The following is a 16,217-nucleotide window of genomic DNA, read 5'->3' on the forward strand; positions in this document are numbered from 1 at the left end:
ACCTATTTATTGAAATCTGCTTTGGGAAAATTGCTTTAAATAACTTTTTTCTTGCACTTGTAGGTTCAGGATTCCACATAAATAATCGCATACCTTTGATACAAAAATAATTGACATTTATTTCACATGCTATTAATCAAAATGTCACTCTAAATCGTATCAATCGGAATGACATCTGGGTTGATGTTTGTTAAAAGTTATATGGATTGATGTGCTCAGAAGATTTCAGTTGTTGTGTTGGTTGTCATGGTAAATAAATCATTAAAACTGAAGAGGAGTAGAGGAGAATTGCTGCATGCCAGCTGGAAACATACAGCTCATCTATTATCCGCTCAACATGTTTTGATTGAACCATTTCCACTTCTACTTCTGCTTTGTGAGAAGAGAACACACTTTTAAAATTCTTCAGGTCAAGAAAGCAAAAACAAGCATTTCATCCAATTTAGCATGTGTCTTTGTGAAATGTGTATTATTTATAGGTAGCAAAGATATTGATGCAAAAAGCATCATTCAAGTTGTGCAAGATCTGACTTTTTTTTCTTGGATAATAACGTTACATGCTCTTTACTCATACTATTGCCTTTCATACAAGACATACTGCACGTGCATAGACAAAAAACAGTAATGTAGTAACAGTCGTCCATCCATCTATCCATCTGCCCATCTATTCATCCATCCATCTGTCAATTAATCTGCCCATCCATTCATCCATCCATCCATCCATCCATCCATTCATCTATCCATCTGCCCATCTATCCATCCATCCATCCATTCATCTATCCATCTGCCCATCCATCCATCTGCCATCCATCCATCCAGCTGCCCACCCATCCATCTGTCTATGCATCAATTTGCCATCCATCCATTCATCCATCCATCCATTCATACATACATCCATCCATCCATACATCCATTCATCCAACTATACATGCGTTCATCCATCCATCCATCCATCCATCCATCCACTCATCCATCTGCCCATCTATCCATATGCCCATCCATCCATCTAGCTGCCCATTCAACTATACATTCTTTTATATGTCCATCCATCCATCCATCCATCCATCCATCCATCCATCCACCCATCCATCCATCCATATATCAATCCACTCATTAACCCTTCCATCCATCCATCCATCCATCCATCTAACTATTCATCCAATCATTTGTACATCCACCCATCCACTCATCCATTAACCCATCCTTTCACCCATCCAACTATACATCCCTTCATCCATCCATCCATCCATCCACCCATCCATCCATCCATCCATCAATCCATATATCCATCCACCCATTAACCCATCCATTCATCTATCCATCCATCCATCCAACTATTCATCCAATCATTTGTACATCCATTCATCCACTCATCCATTAACCCATCCTTTCACCCATCCAACTATACATCCCTTTATCCATCCATCCATCCATCCATCCATCCATCCATCCATCCATCCATCCATCCATCCATCCATCCATCCATCCATCAATCCATCAAACTAAACATACGTTCATCCATCCGCCTATCCATACACCCACCCACCCACCCATCCATCCATCCATCCGTCCATCCATCCATCCATCCATCCATCCATCCATCCATCCATCCATCCACCCACCCATGTACCCACCCACCCACCCACCCACCCATCCATCCATCCATCCATCCATCCATCCATCCATCCATCCATCCATCCATCCATCCATCCATCCATCCATCTATCTATCTATCTATCTATCTATCTATCTATCTATCTATCTATCTATCTATCTATCTATCTATCTATCTATCTATCTATCTATCTATCTATCATGTTTACTTCCAAGATTTTCTCCAAAATGTATTCCCAACTGAACTTCCCATTGATGCAAATATGAATAAATAAATTAATTGAAATAAATAAGTCTCACATTATATTAAGTGGCCTTCATTTCAATGTACCTATGTTTAAATAACTTGGTACAATGCACTTAATATGTACATTCATGCTTTTACATAGTACTAATGGTTTAATAACGAACTGATGTAATTAATTCTGCAATTACATGTAAAATCATTCCCTTAATTACCTTAACCCACCCTTAAACCTACCCACACCACCAAACCTGTTCCTAACCTTACTCATATCCCACCTCAACATCACTGTAAGTATCGTGCAACACCTTATAATTATATTGTGTATAAGCACACTGTTTTTTACCTAGTGGTTAAGGCCACTTAATAAACAAATATATAATGAAATAAATAAATAAACTGCCCAAATAAGCATATTTTTCAAGCATCCTAAGTGACCAGCTTGACTTGCAAGCAATGATTTACAGTAGCCTTGTACAAACATGCCAACACACCCAACAGCATGACAGTCCCACACATGCCACACAGTTTTTTTCCCCATGTACCTGTAGCCACGATGACTCCCGGCGCAGAGCTCTTGGTGGAGATGGATCCGGAGAGGTACGGGTTCTCTGACATCTGCAGTTGTAGGTGCAGCGAGCAAAACGGCTGAGCAGAGAGAAAGTGACACGTCCTCCATTAGCCACAACAAAGCTATTATGTAGCTGTCAATCAAAACAAGCCGGCGTAGATCCCGCAGGCGTGAGAGAGTCTAAGACAATAAGCCATAACGTAGGCGACTTTATGCTTAATATTGCGCAATTCATAACAACAGAAACAACTGCCATAATTCACTGTCACGACCCTGGATAAAGCGGCATGATCTATTGCCTACCGGATACCGTTAATCTTTCGGTCGGAGAAGATCTGCGTGTAAACAAAACAACACAGCGCAGGTAAATCAAGACGATAAATCTAGGAAGCGAAGCCAACCAATCACTGTGAAGGACGATGGAGGACATGATGCTATCAAGACAACCCAAACAGAAATTAGCAGATTACAGTTGCTGTGAAGAATAATGTGGCACTGCTGTATGTTCTAATTCAGAGGGAGAGTGTAGATTTTGAGTGTTTATATTGAGAGAGCCTTTCTTTTAATTTATGGAATTTATATTTGAATTTAAACATTTAAAAGGTGAGTATTATACAAAATGGTTCTAATGGCGGATAATTTCAAATACTGTTTAGTAATAATATTAATAATAATATTAATAATAATAATACTACTACTACTACTACTACTACTAATAATAATAATAATAATAATAATAATAATAATAATAATAATAATGATAATAATGGCAACGCAGTGGCGTAGTGCTGTCGCCTCACAGCAAGAAGGTCACTGGTTCGAGCCTTGGCTGGGTCAGTTGGCGTTTCTGTGTGGAGTTTGCATGTTCTCCCTGCGTTCGCGTGGGTTTCCTCCGGGTGCTCCGGTTTCCCCCACAGTCCAAAGACATGTGGTACAGGTGAATTGGGTATGCTAAATTGTCCGTAGTGTATGTGTGTGTGAATAAGTGTGTATGTGTATTTATTTATTTATTTATTTATTTATTTATTTATTTATTTATTTATTTATTTATTTATTTATTTATTTATTTATCTATTGTTTCATATTTATTATCATTATTATCATTATCATGATCACTATTATATTATACTCATTTATTGTTTTTGTTTATTGTTTATTGTTTGTTATTATTATTATTATTATTATTATTATTATTATTTATTTATTATTTATTATTATTATTATCATCATCATGATCACTATTATATTTCATTACTTTATTTATGTATTTATTTACTCATTTATTGTTTTTGTTTATTGTTTATTATTATCATTATTATTATTCTTATTATTGTTTTTTTTTCTAGTTTTTACCATTATTATCATAACTATTATTATTAGCAGTATTATTATTTTTTTTTAATTAATTAATTAATTAATAATAATAATAATAATAATAATAATAATAATAATAATAATAATAATAATAATAATAATAATAATTCATAGATTTATTTATTTATTTATACTTTTAATTAAGTTTTTATTTAGCCAATTTTAATTAAGTTTTTAAATTAATTAATTAACTGCTCAATAAATAGTAAAATATGATGCACTGTCATAATGGTAAAGACAAAAGGAATTACTGATTAGATAATTTTTTTAAATATTTTAATCTATTGTTTTAAAAATGTGTTTAAAAACACATCTGTTAAACAGCACTTGGGAAATATTTCTAGCATTTACAAGCAGTTTTATTGACATCTTTCCACAGTGAAAATACTAATTCAGCATTTTAACATGATATGATATTCATTTTTTTCCTGATATTGTAAGTAGTATTGGTTTTCACAAGATAAATAATAAAGAAATAGAACTGGAAGGTAAATTTGTTTATATAAAATAAAATAAATAAAATAAATAAAATAAAATAAAATAAAATAAAATAAAATAAAATAAAATAAAATAAAATAAAATAAATAAATAAATAAAATAAAAATAAATTAAATAAATAAAATTTTTGCATGAAATAAGACTACTTGCAATCAGCATCTGTAGACATTCTAGGAAAGGTGAATTACAAGACAAAACATGATTGTTTATTTAAATAAAGGCAGGACACTAAAAATAGAGGGGAAATGAGGCATGATTAAAAGAATGATATAAAATAAAACAAAATGGCAGTGCTACTTTTAGATTTGCAGGTGTACAGTATGACTGTCAACAAAGTAGCCTGACAACCAATTATAGAGGATAAAAAAATGTATATAATTTTAGCGTGATTTTTAGGTTGTGCAATTATATATTTACAGGATCCCACCTAATTCAGCACATGCTTGGACATGTTTGCAAACATGGTCACAATGTAGAATCTTTGCTTACATTTTTTTTTACATCTCTCTGGGTGCTGAAATCGCACATAATGATGTCTTGAGTTTTGATTTTCTCTACAAGTTTCCAAGTTTAAGTGGTGCTCCATTACACTTTTCCATGCATGAAGCAGATTTCCCGAATTGGCGTTTGCAGTAGCTTGTCAAAACTAAATCGCGCCTATTATAATCAGCTGTCTATACTGAAAGCAGCCAGAGAACATTGAACCTTCAGAATGGTGGATGTACTATTTCACAGTGTCAGTGCATGAAGAGTTTATGTGTGATTATACAATACGTCGTTAAGCAGCAGGAAGTTATGTGCTGAAGCAGTGAAATAATGGTCATCATTTGTAAATAACGTTCTGTTTTCTTGAACAGACAAATTATTTGGTGTGATAAGACCCCAATGTATTGTCAGGAGCTATGAGTATTGATTTTTATTTTATTATTATTATTATTATTATTATTATTATTATTATTATTAGCTTCCAAGTGGCAGTAGCCATTGACTTGCATTTTTGGGAACTTTAGGCTTTCAGCTAAAACCTTTTTTATTATAATGGGAAAAACAATTATCTACATTCTTTGGTTAAGCATTAATAGAGTTCTGCAGAATTTCCTAATGGCATTTTTTACTTCATGAATAATTCAAGGTCTATGACCAACACTGCTTTGAAGATACTTAGGCATTTTGTATTCTTTAAATAACTCAGGATCTCAAAGTCTACTAATGGAGGTTGAGCATTCTCATATATGGTTCTTCAACTCTGAAATAGCCTTCCTGATAATGTCTGAGGCTCAGACACACTCTCAGTGCAAAACTAGATTAAAGATTTATCTTTTTAGCAATGCATACAATGCATCATATAACTTTATGATGTGTGAGTGTGCTTAATACATATATATAAATATTTCTGTCCGGTTTATAAATCTGATTGGCTGATAGCCGTGTGATATTCTGCAAATAACAGCACTCGTACAGCCTCTACACCCTTTACCCTTGTGTATTACTCTGCCCACATACACATACACTCTGCAGTTTGACAAATATTGCAGCTGTTGGACAACATAATGTACTTTTGAGGCTTTTTTTGTCAAGAATGTAGTTGTTTATATTGCAACTATGCAGTTTATTTATAAGGATAGTGCCTATTTTAAAATATTTATAATTTCTGAGAGGTAGATCCTTAAAAAGTTCGACGTGCAAAGCTCTCATCTAGGTAGATGACTGCCTGGAGCTCAGACGTCCACATACTCTGCACTGCATGCCACAGTGTGTGTGTGTGTGTGTGTGTGTGTGTGGTATAGACATTTCTATACAGTTTAAAGTGACATTTAAAGGCTTAACTAGGTTAATTAGGTTAACTAGGCAGGTTAGGGTAATTAGGCAAGTTATTGTATAAAGACGGTTTGTTCTGTAGACTATTAAAAAAATTGCTTAAAGGGGGTAATAATATTGACCTTAAAAATGTTTTTTAAAAATTAAAAACTGCTTCTATTCTAGCAGAAATAAAACCAATAAGACTTTCTCCAGAAGAAAAAATATTATCAGACATACTGTGAAAATTTCCTTTCTCTGTTTAACATAATTTGGGAAATATTTAAAAAATCAAAAAAAAAATCAAAAGGGGGCTAATAATTCTGACTTCAAATGTATGTGTAATGTGATTTTTTATTACTTACTAATAGCTCTGTTTATCCAACAATAAATAAAAGTTCAAGTATCACACTGACCACACTAAAGATTCTACATTCAATAAAAGAGACAAATAAAACAATCTTTCTGTCGAGACCACGAGCGCTAATTGCCTTTTTTTACAGTCATTAGCAGCAAAAGACCGGGATTTGACATTAGACTTGAGAAGCAAGTCTATTGGGACTTGCAACACAACAAAAGCAGAATTATATCTGCTCTCTATGCTGCAGAAATTGTCCTTTTCATCCCCTCAATGGACGGCTTGACATTATTACAGTGGCAAAGGCGACGGGATTTGGAGTCGGTAATGGTAAGGATTATGGGAGGCTAATGAGAGTGTCAGAGGAAGGAAATATTACATTCAACTAAAGCCTCTTCAACTGTTGGAGCTTTTCTGTGTGTGTTTATTCAGCCTTCTTTCTTTTCTTTCTTGTCTAAACATGATACTAAATATTCATGGCTTCCTGGGGATATCCATGCATATTCAAGTCATGAACGCACTTTTTTATATTCACAAAAGCTGAAAAAGTCATTACTTGTGTAAACTATTTATTTATTTATTTATTTATTTATTCATTCACTTATTTATTTATTTATTCATTTATTTATTTATTTATTTATTTATTTATTCATTTATTCACTTATTTATTTATTTATTTATTTATTTATTGATTGATTGATTGATTGATTGATTGATTGATTGATTGATTGATTGATTGATTGATTAATCGACTGACTGGTTGATTGACTGGTTGGTTGGTTGGTTGGTTGGTTGGTTGGTTGGTTGGTTGGTTGATTGATTCATTCATTGATTGATTGATTGATTCATTCATTCATTCATTTAGTGATTGAGTGATTGATTATGCTTTACAGATGGATTGCATTGTTGTGTTTAATCAAATCCATTGGCGAACGAATGTTGCATTAGATAACATATTAACAAAATAGAGATACAATTTTTGGGTACATTTGGCATACACGTTAATAACATAAAAAAATTAATATCGCTTACTATTAAAAAAGAAAAATATAAAATAAATTACAATTTGCATCATAAAAATGAATGACTACATTTGGTTCACTTATAAAAACTCTGATATATAGAACAATATTTTCTTACAAGAATAACAAAACTGGCCAAACATCATTCCAGTTTAGGCTACTACTACTAACAAAATAAACTATTAACTAAAATAATAAATAAAATTAAGTAATAATTAAAATGCATAATACACTCGTATAATACCAAATTAATTTAAATGTTAAAAAATTAGAATAAAAATGACCAACAAGTAAAAAATAGATGATAATAATATAAATAATTCAATTATAAGTATGGTAAAATATTTTAATAAGAATTAACAGAAAAAGTTAATCCAATAGTTCACACAGTAATAGAATTGCAAAAGCTAATACAGTAAAAAAAAATAATAAATAAATAAACAAACAAATAATGAAATGAATATAATAAATAAATAAATAAATATTTTTTGGTAATGATTAAATAGTTCATTATTTCACATAAAAGGTTATAGGAAAAAAAACTTTTAAAAATAAAACAAAATAAAATAATTATTAATAAAATAATTGATAATTAATATAAATAATTAAATATTCAAATGTTAATATAATATAAGCTAATAAATTAATGCAATATGCACTAATAAAATTGCATAAATAAAAAAAAAATATTGAAATAAAATAAAATAAAATAAAATAAAATAAAATAAAATAAAATAAAATAAAATAAAATAAAATAAAATAAAATAAAATAGAAGCCACCATTTAATTCGTGGAAAATCAACTAAAATCTAATTAAATTATTTTTTTAAATTAAATTATATTTAAATTTAATTAAATAAAAAATAATGTATGGAAAATAAAATAAAATAAATAAAATAAAATAGAAGCCACCATTTAATTCATGGAAAATCAACTAAAATCTAATTAAATTAAATATTTTTTTTTATTAAATTATATTTAAATTAAATTAAATAAAAAATAATGTATGGAAAATAAAATAAAATAAAATAAAATAAAATAAAATAAAATAAAATAAAATAAAATAAAATAAAATAAAATAAAATAAAATAAAATAAAATAAAATAAAATAAAATAAAATAAAATAAAATCGTCCTCACCAGCACGCAGTGAATCGGATTTCCAGCGAGGTCAGTACTGGGCGCCTGCAGAAGCCTCCAGTCGCGGCCCTTGTTATAAGTGATGTACGTCTTCACCTGGTTCTCCACCTTCCTATTAGCGATTAGCATTCCTTCAATCCCTGCTACCTGGGAACAAGCGACAAGAAATGCGATACAAACATGAACATGAACATCTACATCCAGACCCGGTGCTCTACTGTCATCTAACAGGAGCTCTTAATTAAGCTGACCGGCACTATAGCGCTAGCTGTGGCTCAAGCTAACTGACAGTTTCAAGCTAGAATATTTCTCCGGCTGACAAGCATCTAACCCAATGCCAGGCTGCTCATCCCTGGCTTGAAACGAGTCCAAACTTAGCCGTATTGAATGGTGACAGGGCTGCGTCTTAAACCGCGGGCCGCTGGCGAAGGGTCCGAGTCTGTAAGTGGCACTAATAGGGACTGCATTTGACAGTGTCACAGTGACGGAGCTGCATTGGACGGACACGGCTAATGAGGTGCCCTCCTCCGCTGGCCAGGCCTGTCAGTCATGGCGCTAATTATTTATTATCCTTTAGCTTCCGATGCTCTGCGGGATGAAGAAGATGGATGTACTGCTGGTTGCGGGAGAGATAGCTTCATATTCAGCTCGGGGTGCAGATTCGGGTCGCGCTTCGGTGAGTTGTTCGGATACTGATGATCACTCGTTTACATTGAAATTGTATAATGGAGCTGAATGCAATTTACTCACAAAGGAAAGTATGTTCCTTCTGGAAAAATAGCCATTACATCCAATTGGACGTTCTATTATTATTATTATTATTATTATTATTATTATTATTATTATTATTATTATTATTATTGTTACTGTAAATACTATTATTATTATTATTATTATTATTATTATTATTATTATTGTTACTGTAAATACTATTATTATTATTATTATTATTATTATTATTGTTGTTACTGTAAATACTATTATTATTATTATTATTATTATTATTATTATTATTATTATTATTATTATCATTATTTTATTATTATTGTTGTTATTATTATATACAACAACAATATAATAATAATAATAATAATTATAATAATAATAATAGACAAAAACAACCATTACAATAATAAAGATTAATATTATTATTATTATTATGATTATTATTATTATTATTATTATTATTTTATTATTGTTATTGTTATTATTATATACAACAACAATATAATAATAATAATAAAAATAATAATAAGAATAATAGACAACAACCACCATTACAATAATAAAGATTATTATTATTATTATTATTATTATTATTATTATTATTATTATTATTATTATTATTATTATTATTATTATTATTGTAAATATAATAATAATAATAATAATAATAATAATAATAATAATAATTATTATTATTATTACTACTACTATTATATTATTGTTACTGTAAATACTATTATTATTTTTTATTATTGTTATTATTATATACAATAATAATAATAATAATAATAATAATAATAATAATAATAATAATAATAATAATAATAGTAGTAGTAATAATAATAGACAACAACAACCATTACAATAATAAAGATTATTATTAATATTATTATTATATTATTTTCTTTATATTATTATTATTATTTATTATTATATGTAATTATTTATTTATTATTATTATGATTATTTATTGTTGTTATATTATTATTATTATTATTATTATTATTATGTAGGTATTATTGTATGTATTTAATTACTTATAGGCTCATTATTATTCAATTATTAATAATAATATATTATTATTATATATATAATAATTAATAATACTAATAATAATAATAATAATAATAATAATAATACAATTACTATTTATATATATTATTATTATTATTATTATTATTGTTGTTGTTATTGTTGTACATACTATAATTATTGTTTTTTTATTATTATTACTTTGTTGTTGTAAAAATCAGAACAATAAAATATAATAAGATTAAATTCTTTCTACGATAGTGTTGAAAAAAATTGGGGTGGGTAAAACTTTTATTCTTTTACTCTACTAATTTAATTAAAATAATACATGCAATAAACCCCTGATGAATAAAGGGACTAAGCCAAAGGAAAATTAAATAATGCAATGTATAATATGTGCAATATGTGCAAAATGTAATAGGTGCTGCACAATATTAAATAATAACAAAAAAGTACATATTTTAATGCTAATCAACTTCAATAATAAACAGTTTTTCAAATTATTCAGTTATTGACTTGCTGATAAAAATAGCTACAGTATACAATAAATTTAAACATAATAATAAAAAAACAGCATCCTTTTTTGTGGTTCATTTTACAATATTGTATAAAAATTGGGCTCTGCAATTAGTTTTTTTCAAATGCGACATTAATTTAATAAAAAATCTATATAATATAGTCAAATATTATTATTAGTGCTGCACAACACTGTTTGATCTATTAAACAATAAATTCAGTAAGCTCATTCAAAAATATTAGCAACCTTAAACTTTTGAATGGTCATTATTTACTGTAAATCCAAGTGTTTCCAATATACTGTAATAAGCAGTGTGTGTCCTTCATGCAGAGCCAACAAAAAAGATGTTTGCGAATGCGCTGCCAGAACAAAAAGACACATTATCAATCTTAAAGCTTATAAAACTAAATAAAACCCAAAACAACCTCACTTCTCACTGATCAATAGGCAGATAAATATGACAAACGTCCAGTCATGAGCCGTATCTACACACGGCCTCCAGCTGGAGCTTCAGTGGAAAAGGCCAGTTTTTCAATAAGCATTAATGAAGGCTGCAATCTATTAGAGATATGGATGGACTGCTGATTCAGGATTGGCACAGCGCGCTGCATTGAGGCAGTCTTGGCACAGCAGAGTAGAAACGCATCATAACCAATGCATTAATGAAACCATCCTTGCTTGCTCTCGCTAATGGAGACTATTTTTAGCTGCTTGGACAAGAGAAGCCACTGTTTCATTCCTTTACGTTTTGTGCTCGGCTGCTAATTTTAAAGCAGTAAGATGTGGTATATGCTGAGACTGAGCATATTCTGATGGTAATGTGTTACTTTAGGAAGAATCAAGCTCAACTGGCAAATTTGCTTACAATGTAATCATATGGAGGTGAATTGGTTGGGAAACTAGAAAAATTCAGTTACGATAATTAGAAAAATGAAGTCAGGAAAACTAGAACTATTATATGACAATAACTAGAAAAAATAAGTCAGGGGAACTTGAAAAATATCGGAAAAAATAGAGGAATGAAGTTGCAATAACTAGAAAAAAACGTTGAAAGAACTACAAATATTAAGTTACAATAACTAAAAAAATTAAGTTGGTAAAACTAGAAACTATAAGTTGTGGTAATTAGAAAACTTAAATTGGAGTAAATAGAAAAAAAAATTATAGAAAAATTAAGATGTGAGAGCTAAAAAATAGTTGCAGTAGATAGTAAAATTACGTTGTAAGAACTATAAAAAATAAAATATAAAAACTAAAAAAAATAAGATGCGGTAGATATTAAAATTTATTTGTGAGAACTATAAAAATTAAGTGTGAGATATAAAAAAATTGAGTTGCACTAGATAGTAAAATTAAGTTGTGAAAACTATAAAAATTAAGATATGAGAACTTAAAAAATTGAGTTGCACTAGATAGTAAAATTAAGTTGTAAAACCTATAAAAATTAAGATATGAGAACTTTAAAAAATAAGTTTTCGGTAGATAGTAAAATTAAATTGTGAGAACTAAAAAAAAATTAAGATGACTAAAAAAGTTGCGGTACATAGTAAAATTGAGCTGTGAAAACTATAAAAATTAAGTTGGGCTAGATAGTAAAATTAAGTTGTGAGAACTATGAAAATAAGCTGTGAGAACTATAAAAATTAGGTTGCAGTAAATAGTTAAATTAAGTTGTGAGAACTATAACAATTAATATGTGAGAACTATAAAAATGAAGATGTGATAACTATAAAAATTAAGTTACAGTTGATAGTAAAATGAAGTTATGAGAACTATAAAAATTAAGGAAAATAGAAAATAGAAATATTAAGTTCTCAGAATTAAGTTGTGATAGCTAGAAAAAAAAATAGCTGCGGCACCTAGAAAAATGTAGTTGTGTTAACTAGACAAATTAAGTTAAAGTGATTAGAAAAAAAATGGTTATGAGAAGTAGAATAATTCAAGTTAACACTTTACAATATGGTTGTATTAGTTAACTTTAGTCAATGCATTAGTTAATACGAATAAATGACGAACAACACACCTGTTAAGCATTAATCTTTAATTAATTAATCTATAACATAATATATGTAAGGGATAATCAATGGCTTGCCATTTGTTAAAGGATTTTAAATGCCCGACTCAACACAAAATGGAGGGTGGTTGACTCCATGAAGCACTTTTGTAAGTAGGCAAATCCCCATGTGTCCTCGAGATTACACAGAGGAAAGAAGGCTGCGGCAACTGTCACCGAGTTGCTATGGTATAACTAATGTTTGAGGGAATCGCATTTATTTCGAAATGTAATCAAAACTGACTGGAACTACCTGAGCATTAAAGAATAATGTTGGAGTAGTGCACACTTTACAATAAGGTATCACTATTTCTTAACCAAGCTTGAGCCCAGCTATGCAGAAAACTGTTTCCACACTCCAACGGCCAATTAAACTTAGATTTTCCAGCGGTAGAAAACTACAGTATGTTTTCACAGCACAATAATGTCTTTTATCTGGAAAGATCAAGAGCAACGTTCGTCCACTTTAAAAACAAGTCATACGCGAACCGCTAGCAGCTCCCACTGAACACCCCCAACTACAACATTGGACTACAACTCAATTCATCTCTCTGTCTTCACCACTATCGTTCATTTACACTCGCTAATTCCCTTTGGGCTTAAGATAATGTGGGCCACGCTCGAGAAGCGGCGTCTGACAGGAATGCTAATGCGGCCTGAGGAGTAACGAGCAAGCTAGCGCGAAGCTGTCGACTGCAAGGCTAACATTAGCGTGTTAACAAGTTAGTGATGAAGTTATGCCTCGTAAAGGTCGATCATGCTGTTTCCTCCAAGGCCACGGCTGGTCCTGACGTTCTCCAGGGCCAAAGTGAAGTAAACCCCACGCGTGTCCGATATGTACAGGTTGTAGGTGTCGTTCTGGTTCCACTCCTGGACTGCGGTGAACACCTGACCTTGATCTGTGCTCACGATATGCATGTCCTAGAAAGCCGAAACGAGAAAAGGACAGGAGAGAAGACAGCGAGGGGGAAAAAAGACAGAAAAGGAGAAGTCATTAGTACAGACCCCTGTGGTTTTCAGCAGCCTTGATCTACAGGATTACATGTTTGCGCAGGGCTTAGATGAACATGTGTTTTAATGTATACCCGACTGACCAGAACAAGCCAGCCTGAATTAGATTTTGCAGTTATGGATCATGAGAAATGTGCTTGGAATTGGTAACTAATTGATAGCTTTATGCTTGCATGACCCTTCATCCACACCAGTAGGTGTCAGTTGTACAACTAACTTTTTTAAGATATGTAAAACACATATAGGCTGTTCATCGATATATACACTAGATATCGCACACAGACTCACGCCATATTGGTACAGTGCTCCATTGGTAAAAGTCATTCAATCGCACTAGTCAAAACTAAAGCCAATCTGAAAATGCTGGACTTTTGCACTGTGTATAGGTGTAATAATGAGCAAAAAAAAAAAAAAAACAAAGCATAAAGGCATCACATTTCATAGGTAGGGTTCCATTTTCCATGTTACGAACGTTTGTGCTAAACAAGTAACGTTATTGATGATAATAGTCACATACTGCACTGACCATAAGGCAAAGTAGGACTAGCTCGCACTAAATTCTAGGCTTATGCTGTTGAATATAATCAGCAAACAATGTAAAAGAAATATGACAACAAGATGATGCGGTTCTAGAAACTTGTATTATTGTCGGCTAAGTGAAGTAACGGCTAGTTTTTGAAGTAACATATAAGGGTGCCTGATAATTGTGCCTGCGCCTCAATGTGCGTACTGTCCACCCTAAATTATTGAATATCATAAATGTTATATACCATTTAGATCAGAAAGGTGGATATTATGGACACTGAGACGCAGGGATATCAATACTTTTCATGAATCGTTCATAACGCGCAGATTTATTCACGAATGGCTCCCTCCGTTGGAATTAGAAGTGAAAGCAGGAGAGGGGGTGTGTTTCAGGACACAGATTAGATCAAATTTAACAGGAAGGGAGGATAAGACATGGCCGTGCAATCAATTACCCATCAATACAGAAAACTGATGTAAAATTATAATTTTTGTAATTTAAATAAAAATATTTGCATACTGACCACCGGGAAAACTCCCGATCATAGATACATGTACAGTTGAAGTCAGAATTATTAGCCCCCCTAAGTTATTAGCCCCCCTGTTTATTTTTTTCCCCAATTTCTGTTTAACGAAGAGAAGCTTTTTTTTTTCAACACATTCCTAAACAAAATAGTTTTAATAACTCATTTCTAATAACTGATTTATTTTTGCCATGATGACAAATTTTTTTCAAGACACTTCTATACAGCGTAAAGTGACATTTAAAGGCTTAACTAGGTTAATTAGGTTAACTAGGCAGGTTAGGGTAATTAGCCAAGTTTTTGTATAATGATGGTTTGTTCTGTAGACTATCAAAAATATTGCTTAGAGGAGCTAATAATATTGACCATAAAATGGTGTTTAAAATTTTTTAAACTGCTTCTATTCTATCTGTAATAAAACAAATCAGACTTTCTCCAGAAGAAAAAATATTATCAGACATACTGTGAAAGTTTCCTTGCTCTGTTAAACATCATTTGGGAAATATATAAAAAAAAAAATTAAAAGGGGGGTTAATAAAAGTAATTGCTTGGGAAGAATTCACATTACATTGATTGGCATGATTTTGTCGGGGATTACAAAATAGTTTTGTAATATTTTTTTTATTGTCCTTACCATGATGACAGCACTTACAATTTCACTTGTTATTTCCAAAGATACTACCCAGCAAACAATTTTGTGTTTAATAGACATCTAATAGACATCTAAACGTAGACAGCTTGGCTAACACAAGGCTAAACTTGGGTTGTCAGTGAAAATCTAATAGACATCTAAGAATAGCTCGAAACTAGACTAGTCATCAAATGGACAGATTAGACAGACTTTATAAGTGTAGTTATTCATTCCTGTTTATTTGATGACTAGTTTTGGCCTGTTCTTAGACGTCTATTTGATTTTCACACACAGCCCAAATTTAGCCTTGTTTTAGCCAAGATGATCTTTAGACGTCTATTAGACATCTATTAGACATCTTTTAAAAACAAAAATGTTTGCTGGGTAGTATTTAGTTTAAAGAACAATTTAAATGTAAACTAATTAGGTTAACCAGGCAAATTAGGTTAATTACGCAAGTCATCATTGGACAACTGGTTTGTTTTGTAGCCAATTAAAACAAAATGTTTTAAGAGGGCTAAAAATAGTGTATAATATTGTAACATTTAGCCAAACTATTGAACTAGAAATGTTTTTTTCTT

The 16,217-nt window shown here is 30.9% G+C and overlaps 1 protein-coding gene across 1 annotated transcript in view; it reads right to left on the minus strand.

Annotated features, from left to right (window-relative positions):
• The window catches only part of sorcs3a (sortilin related VPS10 domain containing receptor 3a), a 352,179-nt gene that overhangs the window by 81,044 nt on the left and 254,918 nt on the right, over positions 1 to 16,217 (minus strand). Inside the window, 3 exon segments of the mRNA XM_056456597.1 lie at positions 2,404 to 2,506; positions 8,618 to 8,764; positions 13,687 to 13,866. Of these exon segments, the coding sequence (XP_056312572.1) occupies positions 2,404 to 2,506; positions 8,618 to 8,764; positions 13,687 to 13,866 (430 nt within the window).

This window comes from Danio aesculapii, chromosome 1, assembly GCF_903798145.1.
Source record: "Danio aesculapii chromosome 1, fDanAes4.1, whole genome shotgun sequence".
Taxonomy (NCBI): Eukaryota; Metazoa; Chordata; class Actinopteri; order Cypriniformes; family Danionidae; genus Danio; species Danio aesculapii.